Genomic DNA, 21,046 nt, shown 5'->3' on the forward strand with positions numbered 1-21,046 from the left:
AACTGAGAAGATTCTTAGAGGGGCTCACACTGGTCCTTAGAAGACTTTGGTGATGACGGTTTGGAGTCACTGGGAAGGAATGTGGGATTGGAGTCTTCTGGACATAGTTTAGAGGGCACCAGCTAGGTCAGTCTACTTTAGGTGGTTTCTGGCTGTGGTGGTGGGAATTCACATCAGAAAGGTTGGGATTCACATCGGAAAAGAGAATCCTCTGGGAGCTCCAGCTGTGTGCTCTGGCCAGTGGGGAGCCACTGAAGACAGACGTGGAGGGCCATGTGGAAAGCCCTCATGGAAAGTTGGGTGGAGCTTGCCAGCAGGCAGAAGAAGAGAGATGTGCAACTCTAAGATTAGGGATTCAACTGCCTCTTAGAGTCAGCTTCTTGGGTTGGCAAAACAGGCTCAAGTTGGGTCTGTGACAGCGTAAGGATGTCAGGGTGGAGCTTAGCTTTAGCCAGTACTGTCTAAACACACTGCAGAACTTACTTTATTCTCCCCACAACCCTGTGAGGTGGGTATTCTTGTTATCTTCAGGAAATAAAGGCACAGAGAAGTTAAGCACCCAGCCGAAGTGGCACAGCTGCTGAGTGGCAGAACCAGGAAGGCCCAGGCAGTGTGGCCGCAGAGCGCCGCTCCCTCCGCTGCACCCGAGTCCTTGTGCCAGGGCCTTCAGGTCCCCAGAGCTGGGAAAGAACTGCTCAGAGATAGGCTGCCTGTTGCCTGACTCCATTTGCACAAACATGGCTCCTCTTCTTTTGTTAGCTTTTAGAAATTAGGGAAAATTTATTTTACTGGCTCTTGATTGTCTTTCCAGAATTTCCTTTTGTTCTAATCCACATTTGAGCAGTTCTGATGTATTCCTCATCAGTCTCCTTGGGACCCTGTTTTCTCTAAAATGTCTTCTCTGAAGTAACTTTTATAATTGTATTTTTTGTTACCTTCAAAATTTGTTTCTGATAAAATAACATCTTCATATGCATCTAAAGTTCAGAAATTTGATCTGGGATGGGAGACTTCTAAACACTGAGTAAATGTCTTTGGCCAAGTGCTTTATAAAGTTAATTTTCTTTCAGTGTAATTTTTCCCTCAGTTACAAGTACTTTAGTAAGACTAGGTAGGAGCATTTAAGAAGGATCACTTGCTAAAGGAATAGTGCTGGAAGACAAGTCTGTCAATTTTGGATGGAGTTTTGAGTTGGTGCGAAAAAAGCTGAAATGTATCCAGTTCTAATTAAAAAGGGTGTCTTCCAATCTGTGCCTTCACAAATACGGTATTTTTCCTTATTTTGGAATTACATATCTTTGCCAGGCTGTTAATTCTATACAGAGAGGGGAAGTCTCCTCAGATGCATTTTTGTAAGTGACTAGGTGAAGTGAGTACAAAAATGTTTTCCCAGTTCTGGCCAGTAGCTTACTCTGTGAAGAGTTGTGAATATTTGCTGCCCCAGCCAAAGAACAGGTCTCTTTGCCTGACCTGTTAACTCTCGGGGTCTTGTGGTGGAAAATACCACCAGGCAGGCTTGGGAGCTTTAGCTCCCAGCCTACCAGTGACTTGGCACTTTTCCTTTTCCGAAGTAGTCTTTATTTGTCTGAACCCTTGAATTGAAGTTTCTTTACAAACTTTTGCTTTGTTGATTCTGAAATAGAAAGGCGTACCTTTCCTAAAATTCCTTCAAAGTGATTTTGATTAGAGGGAGATTAGAAAGCAGATGATTTATGATTAAGAAGAATTAAAATGAATATGGTTTAGATTTTATTTTTACAGACAACATAAAAATATTTCTGCTTTTTTTTCTCAAAAGAAAAATTGGTAGATGCTAAGATTGCTTGAAGAAAGGAAGCAAAAAAAGAGGAGAGGGGGGAAAAAAGGAGATTTTATAGAAGCCTAAAGAATGTGAAAAAATAGCTGTGTTTTGTGGCCATAATCTCATTAGGAATATCCAAGTTTTCTTAAAGCACGCTCTGATTTTCTGCTGGCCTTACTAGTTTGCGCAGTGCTCTACCTTTTAGTTCCATTTGGGAAGACCTAGAAACTTGGGAACCCCCACTGATGGCTCCTAGAAGTACCAATATCGACACGGTATCTACTTCAGCCATTATTTTGCCTGGTGATGCAGATCTGCCAGGGAAATTAAAAATGTGAGGATAGTGAGCAGCTTTTGTAGTCTGATTCAAGTAAGATTTCTTTAGAAAGTTATATAGAAATTGCTAAGCCTATCCTAGGCAGTACTTGCTGGTTGATACTTCCAGGAATTGAAGACAAAAAATTTTTTTTGGCTACTCATTGATAGCGAAGAGCAAGGTAGAAGATAGTTGAAACTCTTGCTGTCTTGAAGCTGGGGCATTATCTAATTGATGCAAGTCAGATTCGCTCTGAGTTTTGGTCAGAGATTGTACTTGAGTCTAAAGCTGTCTCTTACACAAATGGATGACTTTGGTTATGGATGTTGGGGTAGGGACTCATCATGGAACTGCCACTGGGAGAGCATATGCCGTACAGAAGGTAGGTTGTTATTCTTATACAGAGAATTGTAGCCCCTCTGTATCTGTGTGTCCAGAGACCACTTCATGGCTATAGCCAGTAGTTTTGATCCTGTTTAACATTATTCTATCATCTGGCAATGCTGAAGGTCATGAGGTCTCTTCTAGTCCCTCCACATCACTAGCCACTTTGCAGTTTCTGTCCAGGGTTCCTCTTCATCAGCTCAACCCTTAGATTGCTGGTTGTGAGTGGCGCTTGCCCTGATCCCCTCTATCATTGTGACATTAGCGGCTTTTGCCTACTATTTGTGTTGGAGTTCCTAATCTAGTGTGGGTGTGTGAATGGTCTTTAGTGGGTCAGTGAAGTCCCTGAATGTATGTGGAAATTTTTTTTCTGGAGGGTTCATAACGTCAGTAGATTCTCAGTAATCCATGGCCCCCAAAGGGCTAACCCATATGTTGATGAATCCGGTTCTGCTTTTCTAGTCCAGAATTCTGTGAGTTCCAAATCTAGATTTCTACTTGCCTCTGTAATGTTCTGTGAATGTCCAAAGATACCTCATACGCCACAGGCCCCAAACTAATCCCGCTTTGACCCTCCAAACCTGTTTTTCCTGTAACAGGAAATGGGGACCTAGGCGTCAGCGTCATTGTCCCACCCTCACACATCCCATCTAGTTACTTTCCAAGTCCTACCGGCTCTACTTCTGAAATGACTTTACATTTGTTTGCTTTCTCTTCGTTCCCATTGCCATTGCCCCCAGGTAGCCCCACATCACTTCTCCCCTGAACTATTACGTAAGGCTTCCTGTCCATAGACTCTCACCCTGTCCAGTCTGTTTTCCATTCTGCCACCATTCATCTTTTTAAACACAGAGCTCATCGCATTTGCAGACTGACAACCAACATTGGCTCTCCAGTATCTATAAGGAATAGGACTCTTGGGACCCCCCGTAATCTGTTCTTCATCAGTTTCTAGTGGCATCATTTACCCTTTCCTGATCCCTAAACATTGTTTTCTAGCCACTCAGGCTTTTTCCATTCTCTAAACATGACGTGCACGTTCCTGCCTTTTGTCTTAGGCACGTGCTACTTGTTGTCCCACACTCCTGTTGTCGCATGAGAGCTCCTTCCTCTCATCTCTCCAGTCTTGGGTCAGGCAGTACATCTTGAGGTCTTAGCCCCTCTAGTCAGATTGAGGTAGTCTCTCATAGCAGCTCGTGCATAAATGCTGTGCTAGTCACCTGCTGTCTCTCCTGCCAGTGTGTGAACTCCTCGGGAGTAGAGTCACTGTCCTTAGTCGTCTGTGTTCCTGTACCATCTAGCATGGCTCCTGGCACATAATAGGTGCCCTTTCACGGCCCTGAATGAGTACATGAAAACCACCAGCACATCACTCATTAGGCTGAGTTACAACTTGTTTTGCATTATGATTACCTCTGTCACTGTGACTATATTCTGAGTTCTGTGAGACCTGGGACCTTGTCTTACTCATGTTTCTGTTGTCAGTGGCTCACACAGTCAGTGCCATAGAACTGAGGTGTTTGAAGGAGCAAACGACTACAGATTTATACTCTCACCAGTAAGATTTTAACTACCCTCAGGAATTTTGTAAATATTATTTGGCTGGAAGTTGGAACTTGTTCCTACTAGAAATTAGCAGTCACTCTTGGATTGTGTTTACCTTAGGCCAATTTATTGCTCATTTGGCCGACTTAATGCTTTCCATACAAAATCTCCACTTAAGCACCACACTGCTTCGCTTTTTGCTCTAATAAAAACGTCTCCTGGGCATTTGATCTTGGAGAGTGATAAGGATGGTCATACTTCAGGATATTATATTATTTCCCAGCTCTGTTCATTATTTCTTCTTAACACTTGCTGGGGCACTCTCATATCCCAGGTAACATGCTGGTGACTCAGCTTATATTATCTCACTTAATCTTCACAAAATGTGGATGAGGAAACAGGTTCAGAGAGTCTCAAAGACCTGCCACAGTCACGCAGCTTGTAAGTGGCTCAGTTGAAATTCAAGCCCACGTCTGTTTCAATTCAAGACCCATGCTTTCCCACTCAGTATTGGTGAATGAAGCCATTTGCTTTTAGCTGTTTCTGCTCCAATTTTTAAGACTAGCTGTATCATTCTGAGTAAGCTGATCATGACCATCAAATTTCATTTAAATTAACAGGTATACCATTTTCTCTCTCTGAGTGGGTGTGATAGGATCACCTTCCCTTTCAGTGATTAGAGAATTCATTGATTGGATCCATTTTTAAAATCAATTTCACAGACTTTAATTATATATTTATATTATATTATTTATATTATGACTGTATATTTTAAATATAAATTTTAAGATTGAAATGCATAAGTATATTTAAATGGCTCATTTACAAAGATTTCAGATTATATCACGAAAATATTTTATAGCTTTATAGAATTTTTCTGAGAGGGAAAGCCCTGGAAATTTCCAGCCATCTGCACATGTTTGAACTATGTATAGCTTGTTTGGGGTATACAAAAGCCAAATATATTTTATGGGAAGTGAAACGTGCTTCTTCTGCAGTCGTCTCTCCCAGTAGAAGCCTCTAATAATTCAGTGATACTCCCTGAGGAAATGGGGTGATTTATAATAGGGTTCCTTTTGTTGTACTGTGGTATTGTGGGGCATGTTTGTGGGACCCAGGATTGATTTATTATCGTGTGAAAAATTTGCTCAGTCCTAGAAATGAAAGATGGAAAAGACCCACTGAAGGCCTCGCAGTATTGTAACAACTTACTTGCTTTGTTCAGCTTTTCCATCGCTTTGTCTCCTTACAGTGACTTAAGTGGAGGGGCTTCCAGCACGCGGCTTTGTTGTGTAGTCTGCAACTTCTGGTGATTGTGAGCGGCCAGGCAGTCAGCCCCTCTTCCATCCTTGTGAGCAAAGAAAACTCTCAGTAGAGTTGTGAGCAATGAACAAAAACAAGTAGACTGGGAAATAATGATCATTGTGTGGTATTTTTGGTGAGAATGTTGCTTTTCCTTACTCTTGGGCACTAGTAGTTTCCACAGCATGGGGTGGCAGTTCTGAAGCTCCAGTTAACTTGTCTTGTCCCTGCATTTCCCAGTCTGGGGAACCTCTGTCCTTCTTTCTTATCCGTTGTCTTTCCACTTCCCTTCATCCTCACTGTCTTTCTTCCTCCCCTCAGATTCTTTCTTTTCCTCCCTGTTTGGCTGCCTTCTCTCCAGGCCAGCCAAGGGCTGCGACCCTCAGAGACCCAGTCTAACCGCAGTTGGTGACATCGTAGGCACAACTGCACATACTCCTGATCACATTTTAGGTTATTAAACGTTGGTCTTTTATTTGAAAGATTGGAGATTTAATATTTGTATTGATTCATTATGCGGTTTAATAGAGGTAATTTGATTATTTAATCTTTCATTTCTCCAAAAATTAAAATACTTGTTGTTAACATTATATGTTCTTAGTTATTCACTTTTATGCCTTTTGATTCAGACTGACAGTGTATTTTTTTCCTTAAATAAGAAGTTTTGTAAAGCTTTTTAATACAGCATTGCTGAGTTTTATGGAAAAAAGTTCTCATGATTGTGAAAGTAGGTGCTCGGCATCCTGTCAGAGTCGTGCTGTACTGGGGTGCTGTGTAAAGCAGAAGAGACCGGGCCATTGCACTCCAGGAGCCTTTCACCTGGAATTTATGATAATAACTCTGGCAGGGACATAAGGGCCTCAGTTAAATAAATTTGTGAATTAAGTATTTATGTTATTTACAAACAAAGGTACCTATAATCATTGCAGTGGTGGGCTGAGGACTGGGTTTGGGCAGGTGCGCATAAAGGAAAATGTAGACTGTGTTGCTCACTGACATGATTGGGGGAGCCCATTTGAGGAGAGCGCAGGATTTACCATTCCTGCCTTCAGAAGTTATCTCTTCAGCATTCTCTGCTGTGCCTGCAGGATAAGTCCAGATTCCCTAGCTTGCTTCAGAGAACTCCCCCAGGACAGGACCCCTCCTCCCTAGACTGACTGGTCTGTGCTCTTCATCCGTGACCTCCCTGCCAGGCTGGGCATCTCCTTGTCCCTCTGTCCTCCACGGCGGCCGCCTTAGGTCTGTCTTTGTGTTGCAGCCTGGATGTAGGATATGCTCTGCGTCTATTCATATCCCAGAAAGGACATTACAAAGCAGTTATCATATAGGTCACCATCAATTAATTAGAGAAAAGGGATATTAACAATCCCCTCAAATAGGAGAGATGTAATCTTAAGGCTAATCTTCTAAATTGAAATAGATTTAGTTGTGTGTGTTTTTTTTTTTAAGCTCAGTAAATTCTCCTTTGTCACATTTTTACTGAGAATGAGTAAAAATTTTATCAGAGATGAGCTTTCAGGGACCACTGAATCAGTCAACTGCTCTTTCGTAGGCATGCAACTGATTTGTGCACTTCCTGTATTTTATCTTATTTTGTTGTTTGTTTTATAATTATATATCCTTTCTTCCTTTCAGAATGGCAAGTGTTTTATTAACAGCATCTGTGTCACGGTCTTTGTATGTGTGGCACACATGAGATGTGCAGCCTTAGTGTTTTGAGCTGAACTGTGTGTGCTGTTGGGTGGGGAGAACAGAGGGGTCAAGCTTCTGGGGAAGATGCTCAACAGAGGAGTGGTGTGGTGTGCTTCAAGGAAAACCTCAGTGGTAGGAGACACTAAGTCTGTTGTTGATGAGAGCTGGGGAGTCCAAACATAAGTGACAGAGAACATATCCTACAAAAGACTGAGCCAGTGATAAACCGACTCAGGTTTGATTCTTCATGAAAAACCTGAGGTTCTTGAATAGTTTTTTGACATTTTTTTCCCCCACCCCTGTCCCATTCAACTGAGAATTTTGAGTTATGATATTAATTGTAGTAATAATTCTTCATCAAATACTCAGTATATTTGTAATAAAATCTTTGCTGTAGAAACATAATAGGAACAAAAAAGTCTGTTGACCATTTAAATTTTTCTTAGTTTGAAGGTATGCATAAAAATGAAGCAATAAGCCAGCAGCTTCATGTTTTACGAAAAGAGGTGAAGCAGTTGCAAGCCGAAGCTGCTAAACCACCATCACTTAATACTGTGGAAGCTGCGGTCCATGCAGAAAACTTGATTACGTAAGTTTTGAGAGCTTTATAATTTAAAAATCTATCTTGCTACTACTGATAGTAATCCTACCTGCTACCAACACCCCCAGGCACCTACTAATTAAATTAGTACAGGGATTAGCAAACAATGGCCGTTGGACCCAATCTGGCCTGCCACCTCTTTTTATAAATAAAGTTTTATTGAACACAACCATGCCCATTTATTTACTTCATGTGTATGGCTTTATGCTATAATGGCAGAATTGAATAGTTGTGACAGTTTATGGCCCATAAAACATAAAATACTTACTATCTGGTCCTCGATAGAATAAGCTTACTGACCCCTGAATTATGAGATGACACAGCATATTGAAATTCAATCATGGAGAGAGTGCTTAAGTTTTAGATTATAGTTACATTTACCCAGAAAATCATGATCGTCAACTCAGAATACTGAGCAGAGTTTGAAGTGGAATTGCTCAGGGCAATTAGGGCTCTCAACTGTAGTTGTCAGCTTGCATTTGGCCATTGTGGTTTTTTTCTCTTAGAGCATCTGGCTTACACTCAATGTCGTCTTTCTTCCCTAAAGCCACCAGGGCATGACTTGGGAGAGAGGTTGACCCTGCCCTTTGATTTAAGGTGACTCCACATTCTAGTACCAGCAACTAATCCCCCAGTAGATTGGGGTGGTGATATGGAGGAGGGCATTGAGTCCTTTTGTAGGTTGGATTGGGGGACCTGGGAAGAAGGAGATGAAGTGAACAAGAAGTTAATGTTTCTTTTACCAGCAAAGGAACTCAAAAGAGTGTGAGACTTAGAAGAGGTGTCTTTATTCTAGGATCTTACTCTATACAAAAATCTTTTTCAGTGTTTTGGATTTTAAAATTTAGAGAACTCAGTGTTCTTGTTTTTAAAAATATGTATTATATAAAGAATACACAAAGTGAAAGAATAAATTATGAATTACATAGAAAATATGAAAGGGTAATTTTGATAAGGGTAAGAATGTTAACACAGCTGATTCCCACTCTCCCAGGAGGACATAAAATCATTTCTGTGTATTAAAAATGAGGGTCGGGCCAAGTTGGAAGATACCCCATGGAATATTTTATTTTAAAGATTTTATTTATTAGGGCGCCTGGGTGGCTCATTCGTTAAGTGTCTGCCTTCGGCTTAGGTCATGATCCCAGGGTCCTGGGATCGAGCCCCACATCGGGCTCCCTGCTCTGCGGGAAGCCTGCTTCTTCCTCCCCCACTCCCCCTGCTTGTGTTCCCTCTCTCGCTGAGTCTCTCTCTGTCAAATCTTAAAAAAAAAAAAAATAATATAGACTTAAAAAAAGATTTTATTTATTAGAGAGCTCTCAGAGTGGGGGGATGGGCGGGGGATATCTCCCTGCTGAGAGGGAGCCTGACTTGGGGATCGATCCCAGGACCCCAGCCAGGATCATGACCTGAGCCAAAGGCAGACACCTAACTGACTGAGCCACCCAGGCGCCCCAACCTCATGGAATATTTTTAAAGTGACATTTGTATGGGGTTCTGAAGGACTCTTAAGAATATTGCTTGAGAAGTGTAGAGTACCAGAGAAATACTTGTAAGTCTGGATTCTCCTCCTGTAGACCAATGGTCTCACCTACATTTTCTCACAGGGCCTTAGTGAATGCCTACAAGTTGCAGCCTACCCCTGGGGTTCAGAAGGTTGGCATTAGCCTCTTCTTTACTGTTGTGGATTATGTCAGTGATGAAACTCAGCGTCATCCTCCCACAAGGCAATTCTTTACATCATGTATTGAGATCTTGGGACAGGTAAGGTCATTCTGTGTTTTTTAGCCTTACTCACATCTATTGAGTTCCTGCAGCATCCTCGTTAGATATGGTCAGGGTTGACTTCAGGCTTACATTACAGTTTCGGACTCTTACTAAGTCAGAAGCCCCTTTGAATTCTTGACTTCTCAAGATGTGATTAAAATTGTTGGTATAGAATTTTGCTTCTCATACAATAGATATAAAGTTACTCATATTTGAAAGTCTCTGTAGAGACATCAAACTCTTTCATATGCTTTTGGTGATGTTAACAATAACATGATGAAGCTCTTTATTGTTTATAAAACGCTCTCTAGTTCATCCTCACAGTGACTCTATGTGATTGGTACCATTCTCATTTTAAAGATGAGAAAACTGGTCTCTAATAGATGAAATGACTTGCCTAAAGAATACAGCTGGTCAGTGCTGGAGCTGAGCCTGGATCCCATGTCTTCTGCCTTAGCAGTCTGCCTTTGCTCCACCTCCCCACTGCTGCCTCCCAGTTGCTGTTCTTGGTCCCCGTTTGTTTGTTTGTTTATTTACTTATTTATTTATTTGACTTATTGTTAAGTATATGGATATTTTAAAAGGCAAGAGCAAGGTATGCATGCATAGTTGTGAAATATGTCATTAAAGAAAGGAAAGCCACTTGATGGAAAATGTGTAAACACTAACCATGTACTCTCACCCAGTTTCAGTGGAATGAGTACTTCGTTATTGGATACTTATAAAGAGGTGATGCAGAGCAGATACTAAGATAGATTTTTTAAAATTTTCTTCCTGATTTTAAAATTGATGTGTGCTTACCATAAGCAATGCAGACAGTATAAAAAGTATAAAGAAGAAAAAATTTCCATAATTCTAACCTCCTGAAGATACTGGTTACATAGCTAACATTTTGTTATAGTTTGTCTTGTGTGTATGCATGTTAGTGTATGTGTGTATTCCTACATATAGCTAAATAGATAGAGATAGGCATATATACCCAAAAATGGGCAAGTGCTATTTTGTAACCTACCCTTGTTTTTCATTCAAACTCAACTTTTAGATATTATTCTGTTAGTAAATACAGACTGATCTCATGGTATTTAATACGTAGTGTTCCGTGGTACAGATATATTGTGATGTTTTGAGCCCGTGCCCTCTGGATGGCTATTCAGGTAGTTTGTTTTGCTGCAATGAGCCTGAGATAAATATTCTTACACATCTCTGTGAACTGTTTGTTCACAGGATAATTTCCTAGAAGTATGGTCGCTATGTCAGAGGGACTAGCATTTGGTGTAGATTGTCACAATGCCCCCCGGGAAGTTTTTACCTGTCGCCACTATCAGCAGGGTTTGAATTTATTGTTCTGCAAACTGTAACCAATGTGAGGAAGGATTGTTCTTTTTAAGTCTTGCTAATCTAATAGGGGAAGTGTACTTTGTTATTATTTTAAGTTGTATTTCTTTGAGTAATTGTTCACTTGCATGACTTTCCATATGTTTATTAGCCATTTAATTATTTTTTATGATTTGCTGGTTGTTGTCCTTTGCATGTTTTCTGTTGTAGAATTTCTGTTTTTTGACTGCTTTGAAAGAGCTCCTCAGACTTTCAACCTAGTATCTGGAATTGATTTTTCTACTGTGTCATTTTCCTTTAATTTATCATACTTTTTGCCTTATGGAAGTTAAAATTTTTATATATTCAGATCTCTCAGTCTTGCTTTTTATTATTTCTGCCTGTGATCTGGCTTATCAAAGCCTTCCTGACCCTGAAATTATTTAAATACTTATATCCAGTACTTAAAACATTAGAACCAAGTTAAAACATGGTGAAGTTATCTTGATTAAATATTAATTATTAAAGTTAACCTTTTAAAAGTACTAAAAAGCACATCTCAGTAAAATCTATAACCTAGAGGTTTTGTTTTCTTGACAAAATGCAGGGTCACTTTGAATACTTAGTAATCATGGTAGGTACCTTGCAAATTTCTGGATTCAAATTATCCTAATACTTTAATTTAGAAATTCTCTATGGCTTGTCCAAATCAAATTCATGGATAATCCAGAATTTTTAATATCACCATCATTGGAAGTGTTAGGTTTATCTGTGTTGATTTTAGATTTTTTTGATTGTTTCATGTTTTCGTTTAGAAAAAGTTCTCTTTGCCTTCTGTATTAGCCCTTAAAGCCTGGTCACCTACATAAAAGCTGGGGGGAGGGCGGTGCAAAATCTGATGACATTTTCCTTTTCTAATTCTTTCAAGGTGTTTATCAGCGGCACTAAGTCCGAATGCAGGAAAGTACTGGAGACCATTCTGAAGAATAGAAGGCTCTGCTCTCTGCTGTCTCCTTTCTTCACCCCCAATGCTGCACCCGCGGAATTCATTCAGCTCTATGAGAAAGTGGTGAAGTTTCTAAGTGAGGACAACAGTGATATGATTTTCATGCTGCTGACCAAGGTGAGATGTGATTCCGTGCTGATGCCATCATGGAAATGTAGGATCTGGTGCTGTTTCCCACTCTGTAGAAATGAAGGGCCCCCTGGAGTTCTGTTTCCTGGCAGACCCTTTTCACATTTTGTATCATCTTCAAGCAGCCTGATCCCGCAGCTGCTTCTTGTGGGGGCATTGGTTGTGTTGTGTAGAGCAGTCTTACTCCACATAGTAGAAAAAGGACTTCGCTCCCAAGCCCTCTTGAGAAACAGTACAGCTTTGAAATATTCATAATAGTAATTTAGTGCATCCTTCTTTTGAATATATACTGAATTTATGCTGAAAATGTGTTTGATAAATGAGATGTCATATATCAAAGTCTCTCATATTTGGAATAAGCCAGATATAAGCAAATTGCCTTTGTCCTCCTTCCAAGTAGAGTATTAACTCAGGCCCAAGCAATGAATTTACTTAACCACTTGAGAATTGCAGAGCCTTGGTGATTTTGCCTTCAGTTGTATTTCTCTGACATCTATAAATCATAAAACCTAGGCGCTTTTTAGGGCCTAGAGACTGCTCTCAGTCTGTAATGGGGGAAAACATGTTATTTTATAGTTGGGAATTCTGGGAGGTGATCGATAACACCCTGAAGTTTTATTAATTGAGATAGGTTACTACTGCAGACTCAGAAATGTGACTGTATCACATGGAGGTGACTGTATCACATGGAGACAGTCCCGTAAAGGGGCTGCTTGTTTCTGGCACTGTGACCAGTGAGGCAGAACGACAGAGTTCTGATTCTTGCCTTGTAGACAAGGAGAACTTAACCAAACATTCTTACATTACAGAAAAGCACGCATAGCTGAGAAAACTCTGCCTCTGTAATCCCAGAGGGTGAAGTAGAGGTGGCGGCTTACTGACTCCTATTAATTATTGACCTGCATAGATTTTTTTAAGTACTTGTATATACATTTTAGTTTCAGTCTTTATACAAAGCTGAATGTTGAGTGATGTTTGAGTCTTAAACTAAATTTGCACATAGTTTTCTCTACCTCAGTTAATTTTCCGGTGTCAATAAAACTGCCTCTTATTTCTTTTTCTTTTTAGTTCAATCTTAAGCAATGGTTAAACACCACTAAACCTCCTCTGTCTGATCGTACCAGGCTTCTGGAGTCCATTCATTTGGCACTTACTGCCTGGGGCCTTGAACCAGATGAAGATATTTTGATGCCATTTAATCTTTTCTGTAAGCACTGGACTTACCTTCTTCTCTACCAGTTCCCTGACCAGTACAGTGACATTCTCAGGCTGCTGATGCAAAGTAAGTGTCTTTTAATTATACTGATTAGATTGCCGTGAATATTTAATGTGACATTTACCATTCTACAGATGTCATCTCAAAAATGTAAAAATAAGACCAGTACGCAGGAGTTTAGAATCACTAATTTTTACCTGAAGTGCTTGATGAACAATGCCCAAAAGGGTACTGTCTGTAGAAAAGGTCAGTTACTGTCCTAAATGTTCAAATGGGCCCTGATCAGCAAGACAGCACTTAGTATATGGTGTTGAAGTCCACAGTCATGCACCCGCCTCTTTCCCTTGACTTTGCAGCTGTCCTGAACTGGGCTAGGGTAGGAGTGGGCCTGCTTACTGTGCTGACTACAGATTTGGTAAGAGAAGGAAGTTACTCCTTTGCAGTATGTTTACTGTGCCAACTGGTTTCTCTGTAGATCCAAATAGTGGATAAATTTTGGGTTTTTTCTCCCCCTTAATTTTTTTGACTCCTGTTTTTTTGCAAGTAAATTTTATCTGTATGTAATGGTAGCCTGTATTTTTATTCACCAAGGGAAAGAGCAGTGTTGTTTTCTACATTCCCACCATTTCTTTTTCCTCCCGCCCTGCAATTTTCTCCTAGAGTATTGGAGATTAGAAGAGGAGTAAAAAGGTTGTTAGCTTTTTTATTTTGGGAATTTCACTAGGTAGGAATTTTATTGAAATTGGATAAATGTGAGATAGTATTTTTTTCATGCGAACTTCATACAGTTTATAGATGTAATGGAAAACTAAGTTTTGCTTTATGTCACATTTTTGTGTTACTTAATAATAAGAAACCATTTAAGGAATAAGGTAATGATTTTATATATTGAACTACCTGAAGAATATTGAAATGTGTGCTCTCGTTTTCAAAGTACTTCAAGCTTTCATTGTTTCTGTGGAGGCAAGTTGAGGGTGGGTGGAGAATGGGGTAGGGAGATGTATTTGTACAATTTTGATGCATGCTGGCCTAATTTTTGTTCTAAATTTTCAGAACTTGATCAAGTATATATTGTGTTTTTTTCCCCCTGAAGCCTTTTTAAGAGCTTGTAAGCAGTGTGTGTAGGCAACCATTGATTTACATTTAATAGGAAATTTATACTTACCAGGAAAGTAATTTCAGTTAAAGGCTTAAGAATAACAGTACCATCACTGGCCAATTCCGTGACCTCCAGCCTCCTGGTTTACCTTCTCTCCCTGGACGCCATGTTGGTGTTCTTGGGACTCTATCCTTTGCTTGTCTCTTCTCTTCATTCTTCATGGACAAGCCACTTGTTTTCCCCGGCTTCCCTGCTGTGTTCTAGGTGTGCATGACTCCCATACCTGTAACTTGATTCCAGGGCTGTGTCCTCTAAGAGCCAGACCACAGTAGCCATTCGACACAGACCCTTCACTGTTCCTTAGACAGCTCCCACTCAGCAGATTGCAGCTGCCTCATCATCTCTCCCCTCAGATCTACTCCTACCAATCTCTGTTAGCCTGTGTGATCCTCAGGCCACTTCTGGGTGGAAAGGGCCAGAGGAGGTATTAGTCCTGGCCGCTGGGATGTGAGATTTACCAGGAGCAGAGTGCTGGCTGTAGTGTCTATTTTGCATGCTGTCTCTGTGTCGCTTTAGGTTTTGCCCATTGTACGAGTGGAGTTTCAGGGGTAAGTATGAGAAGAGAGCCTGGACTCTGCACTTGCCTTCTGCAATCCAGTCTCCCTTGTCCTGTCACTGCTGTTTCTCTCATAGTTTCAGCCAGGAGAGTGGTACCTTGACCGTCCCCCTGTTCGGGGCTGGTAGGTGGGATTCCCCCTCATCCCCGGATTCCAGCTCAGATGGCTCCAGCTGTGCTCACTCCCAGCAGGGTTACTGGGAACCAGGAAGGTGAAGTGTCCAGGTGGACAGTTCTTTTCATAGGTTCTCTTTACTGCAGTCTCTTCACCATAGGTCTTTATGAATTAGTTCTGGATTTTTATTGAATTTTCATTCCTTTGTAAAGTACACATGTTATTTGATTCAAGTTGAAGAAGTTAGTTTGTGAAAGATGCTAACCTGTTGTCTTCCGTCCCTGCCCCATGAGGCTCCGCCGAGCAGCTGCTGAGCCCCGAGTGTTGGAAAGCCACTCTGAGAGCCCTGGGCTGCTGTGCTCCAAACTGCCAGCAGGGGGCAGCTTCTGCAGAGAGCTCGGTGCTTCAGAGCTCTCCGGATGTTCTCTTGTCTGACAAGCAGGTGTGTAGCTTTTGGTGTCTGAAGTTTATGTCTCTGCATTCCTTTTCTGTTTCCTTTGCTATATGTTTTTTAAACAGTTGGATCACATTCAAAATTTTTACCTAAAAAAGCTGCACTTCTGTGCATTATCTTTAAGAGCCCTGTGTTTTTGTCAGTCACTTGCTTCCTCCCATGCACCCTTTGCCTTTCTCTCACACCTCAGAGTCTGTTTTGCTCACCCATTCAAGAGCAGCCCAGACCCACCCTCTGGGTGTACCTTCCCTCCTCACCTTACCCCACCCGATTCTTAACCTCACACCCCTGGCTCCTGTGGTCAGGTTCTCATGCAGCGTCCCACAGAGCCCTCGGTTTCATCAGTGTTACGTGATGTGGGGCTGCATGACAATGTACTGGAAAGAATGATTCCTCTGCTTTAGAAAAAGAGTTTGAAATCTGCTGATTTACTTTTCCTGTGCAAACACCTTTGCAGCTCTATTACAAAGTCCGAGCCCTCCATCACAGTCGACCCTAGTACTCTGCTGAAAGTAGACCTTTAGTAAGGACTCTTTGACCCGTCATTCTCTTCCAGGTAGTGGAGACTATACAGTGGCTTTCAAACTTTTTTTATAAGCTTCGGTTATCCACATTGGACTTTAAAAGCTTTGGTTTATTCTCAAAATGGAGTCCTTACATGGCTGATACGAAGACATTCTTGGGCTATCTTGTAAAACGGCTGCTTGATTCAGAAATGGCCTGCTTGGCTCAAGACCCATGTCCCAGCAGCAAAACAGGTAATATGTCCTTAGTGCACCACGGAGCAAGGTGCTCTGACCTTCCATTAGAAGAGACTTGAATAGACACATTAAGATATTTAAACCTTAGCAATAAAACTATATATCTGAGTGTCAAGAGGAAGAAATAGGAAATATATAGTGTAGGCGTGAACCCACCTGTGTATCTTAACCTATGTTCACCTGCACCCTGTGTGCTTGCTTCAGCTTGTCTCTGCCCCTCCTTTGTGGGGCACGGCACACGGAGATAGGTTTCAGTCTCCAGCTCTTTCTTCCTATTGTTTATCTCATTTGGGAAAGGGTTCTGGATATTTGGACATTTATCTTTTAAAAAATGTATGGTATAAAATTATCCATGACACTGTGAGGTAATAAAAATTCCTCAGGAAATTCCATTGCAGCAAGTGAAAACGTGAGCTTACTTAGTTACATGAAATGTGTTGTTTATCAACATAGGTTTGTGAGTATACAGATAATAAGTAGATTTTTTTTTAGCGTTATTAATGATATTGACAAAGGATGAGCTTGTTTCTTGTCTCTAAAAATTTTGCTTTGTTTTTAGTGCTGAGATCCCTACATTCAATAATCATCCAGCTCTTTAAGCCATGGATCTTGGTTTTAGAGGACCATGAAAGGTAAATCATTTTTCAGAGATTCATATTCTTTTTAAATTTATAGAGTTAGTGTTCTGATGGTATTTTGTTATGAGGGATGCGTTCACGGATTTAATTTTTTTAGGTAGGGCCATATTAAATTTAGAAAATGCTTCCTTATGAAGGAAACTTAAGACATTTTCTGCTTGTGGAATTGTTAGTTTGGTTGATCAGGCCTATTAACTTTGAAGCAAAACTAGACACTTATTTCCAGTTTTCTACAAAAAGACGTTGAATAAATTTTGGTACTTAATTTCAGAAAAATGGATGTTACTCTCCTGAGTTAGATTTTGATAATATACCACTGTAAAATATGAGACTTAACTTGATTTTATCCAGTACCTCAGTTATTTATTTTTTGGAACTAACTTGGCTTTTGAATTACTGGGTGACAGCGAACCCCTTTCACATGAGTTTGGAGATTAAATGAAAGCATGATTTTATGAGCATTTAAAACAGAGGTGTAGAACTGTTCACATGCCAGGAATTGCCTTCTGAGTCTATTTTCCCCTAAACGCATACAAACAAAGCTAGGTCAGTTTGTCAGGAGTTTGTTAAAATTACAACTGCTAGATATCACAGTATTTAAGGTGTTTTCACAAATATTAATCTGTTCCTGAGACTCAGAAAACATGAGTGGCTTGCTCTAGTCCCACCACCAGTGAGGGCCAGAACCAGGAACAGAGCTCAGGGCTTCCGACTCCCCTGTCAGGACTCTTGGCATTAACCCATGCTGCTCCGAGAGCTCGCTGAGGAAAATAGAAAAGGTTCTGGATCTTTGCGTTTGCTAGAGGACTATCCTTAATCTGCAAGCTTCAGGATTCTGCGCTGACTCCTGGCAGTAATGCAGACTGTGCTGTTTATTTCCAGGAAGAATTAATGGGATTTATTTTGACATTGAATTTTCTGGGCCCAATTCAGAAACTAAAATGATCACATAAAGAGTTTTTTTCTTTGGTTATTTCGAAATCTGTCCATTTTTGGCCATCTTTGGGTTACGTGGATTTTTTTTTTTTCTTTTTTTCCATGTTTTAGGTAGACAAACTGTTGAAGCCACTTAGTGGCACGTGTCTGAGGCATTTGAAATATAACCGAGATACACAGGGGTGTAAATTGAATATAAAAAGGTGTTAATCTATGTAGATAACACATTTCTGAAATGTAATTGCATTGGAATAAAGGTTTAGAAAGAAAGTAAATAAAATTGTGTGATTGTTATTATGAGCTACGATTCATCTCCAGGAATTCACAGCGGTTAAAGTGGTCAGAATGTGTTTTGGGGCTACATAATACAGTGATCTGTAGGACTGAGGCAGTCCCTAGACTCTGGGACCTAGAGTGATTTAATCATGGTGCTTTCCTTTCTAAGCGTGTGCTTCTTTTGTTTAAAGCAGCCAACGACATTACCCCTGGCTGGAGAGTGATGCTATGGTGGCCTTAAGCATTGTGCAGTTGTTCACGGACTGTATTGACTCCTTGCACGAGAGTTTTAAAGGTAGGAAGATGTGATGTTATGTCTCTGGTTAGTTAACACTTTTTTCCTAAATCATTCGGTTACTCTTTTGCCTCTGCTTTTCCTACTTTGTTTAATTTTATTTTAGTTGAGAGGCAGTCATCTTTGACCAGAGGAGGTCCCTGATAAGTTGGTTGGTGTGAAGTTTGTAATCTCTTATTGTTTGTAAGGTAGCTCTGAGCTGCATCAGCCTTGGAATATAGGCAGCCATTCTCTTCAAATACTCTCTGTCCCTCATGTTCAACCTCATTCTATCTTCTGTGACTCCAGCTTCTTTTTCGTGTTTTCTTTTTGTGCTTCATTTTGGGTGAATTCTTGGGGACTCTCTTCCACTTAGTCTCTCCAGCTGTGTCTCATCTGCTTTAAAAAAAAAAAAAGCCTTTGGATTTATTTCAATTTCTAGAAGTCATGTTTTTTTTTTTAAAAACCTATCCTCCCTTTTGATAGCATATTATTTCTTTTGTTTAAAATTCTAGTTTTTGTTTGTTTGAAATGTTTAAACATAGTTTCCTTTATGATCTGTTTGCAATAACTGAAGTTACCGTTGGGGATGGCTTATGCTACAACAAGTTAGATGTTCCTTCAGATTCTTATACTTAGAGGCTTATTTCCTTGTGGATTTTTAAATTTTGTATTGTGAGCCCACATTTAGAGAGATTTTCTCTGGGAATTCCATAAAGACAAGGGCTTGAGGGTGTGTCCTCCAGAAGAGATCTGCATTTGTTGCCGATGGGAGTTGTGTAATTCGTTGGCTTGTGGTTTCTCACGGTTGTGCTGTAAACAGTCAAACCCCAGGCTGACTTGCCGGTGTGCCTCAGTGAACTTGTCAACTTGTTCCCCTCCTTGGCTCTGAGTCAAGGTGATGGCAGAGATCTTACCCTGACCTGCTCTTTCAGTGAGGGCACAGTCCTTAGGAGACTCCTCATGCTGCTAGAACCCCACAGAAGCTGACCGTCCACCGGCAGCTGAGGCTTCAGTGTCTGTTCAGTACCCAGGTTTCCTGGTCTCTCTTTGCTTCTGGTCCCTGCTTCTGGCCCTGCTTACTTCCACTGAGCGAACGTAGTTCTGCATTTTCAGAGATGTTTTATTCTATCTAGTGTATCTACATGTTTTATATTGGGAGGTTTATAAAGACATTCGTTCCGCGCAGCCCCCCGCCCAAGATTCTTGCAGTCGCCTCCTGTTTTTCCTATCTCCAGTTTCTGTTCCTGCCTACTGACTAGACTGATGTTCGTGAAATAGTATTTATATCCTATCATATTCGTATTTCCAGACTTTAAAGTGTCGTGTTTCTGCCCAGCATTCCGATATGGCTGGCCCAGTGTACTTCAACATTATGGGATGGTTTCTTCATGGAAACTTTCCACTTCAGCCATACCGCTTGACGCACTGTTCCGCGCATGTCCTTGGCCCTCCCCTCGCTGCCCTTGCTCACGCTGATTCCATTACCAGATGAAGCCTTGGGTACTTGATATTCTTTTGCATGTGTGTTTATGCGCATGCGTTTCTCGCCTGCCTCTGAATCTTCTAGCACACCTCTGTGGTTTGAGTCCTTGGGCAGTAGACACCGTGATGGAGCCCAAATGCCAGAGATCTGTTTGGGGCGGTGGCCTTGGACCCCCGCGCAGGTGGGACAGCTGTGAAAGGCGAGTGGGAGGGAAGAGCAGTGCGCGGGCCTGCGGTGCAGCTCCGACCAAGGGGTGGCCAGCCCAGCGGCTGGTGCCAGGCAGACATTCCACCCGACCGCTCCCATGTTGGGCAGAAGTGGCCACTCTGTGCTCAGTTGTTGGCTCCCCTCGGGCACTGCAGTGGGTCCTGAAGGAGCGCGGCCTGCTGGGCACCTTCTGTTTCTGACTGGTCTGCCTCTGTGGCAGCCACATTCTCAGTGGTTCGTAGTCACCAACTTAACAGGGTGGCATTTGGTCCTGAAAGACAAATGTGTGTATGTGTGTGCAGAACAGATTTAGGTTTGCAGCCAAATTGAGCAGAAAGTACATGGAGTGCCCATATGACCCCCCTGACACACACCTCCCACACACAACCTCCCCTCCTATCAACACCCCCCACCAGAGTGGTATGCTGGTTACAGCTGATGGGCCTACACTGACACCTCATTGTCACCCAAAGTGCAGAGTTTACGTTACCATCCACTCTTGGCATTGTACATTGTGTGGACTTTGACAGCTGTGTAATGACGCATATCCACCATTACAGTATCCTACAAAGTAGTTTCATGGCCCTAAGGATCCTCTCTGTTCTGCCTACTCTCCCCTCTCTCCCAGCTAATTCTAGGTGACCGCTGATTTTTTTTTCTTGTCTCCATAGTTTTAGCTTTTCTAAAATGCCAAGTAGCCAAATCGTTGGAATCATATATTATGTAGCTTTTCATATGGGTTTCTTTCACTTAGTGATACGCATTTAAGTTCCTCCGAGTCTTTACATGGCTTGATAGTTCATTCCTTTTAGCACTGAACAGTATTCCATTATCTAGATATACCTCATCTAATATATATACACACATACACACACGTGTATATATATATATATATATTTTTTTTTTTTTTAAGAGAGAGCACACAGGGGGTTGGCGGGGGCAGAAAGGAGAGAGAGAATCCCAAGCAGGCTCCACACCCAGCATGGATCCTGACTTGGGGCTCGATCTCATGATCCTGAGGTCATGACCTGAGCTGAAATCAAGAGTTGGAAGCCCAACTGACTGAGCCACCCAGGCACCCCATCATCTGGTACTTTTGATTGACCTTTTA

General features: G+C 41.3%; 1 protein-coding gene across 2 annotated transcripts in view; it reads left to right on the plus strand.

The window, feature by feature from the left end:
• EPG5 (ectopic P-granules 5 autophagy tethering factor) overlaps nt 1-21,046 on the plus strand; it is a 105,407-nt gene that overhangs the window by 61,124 nt on the left and 23,237 nt on the right. The window contains exons 28-35 of one of the 2 annotated variants that reach the window (XM_025886859.2): nt 7,487-7,629; nt 9,249-9,405; nt 11,651-11,845; nt 12,926-13,139; nt 15,197-15,345; nt 15,914-16,115; nt 16,678-16,750; nt 18,160-18,263. In XM_025886859.2, the coding sequence (XP_025742644.2) occupies nt 7,487-7,629; nt 9,249-9,405; nt 11,651-11,845; nt 12,926-13,139; nt 15,197-15,345; nt 15,914-16,115; nt 16,678-16,750; nt 18,160-18,263 (1,237 nt within the window). The remainder of the gene's footprint in view (nt 1-7,486; nt 7,630-9,248; nt 9,406-11,650; nt 11,846-12,925; nt 13,140-15,196; nt 15,346-15,913; nt 16,116-16,677; nt 16,751-18,159; nt 18,264-21,046) is intronic. The other variant, XM_025886861.2, reaches the window with a different exon arrangement.

Source organism: Callorhinus ursinus, unplaced genomic scaffold, assembly GCF_003265705.2.
Source record: "Callorhinus ursinus isolate GAN/ISIS: 27379988/994484 unplaced genomic scaffold, GSC_fseal_2.0 scaffold11, whole genome shotgun sequence".
NCBI lineage: Eukaryota > Metazoa > Chordata > Mammalia > Carnivora > Otariidae > Callorhinus > Callorhinus ursinus.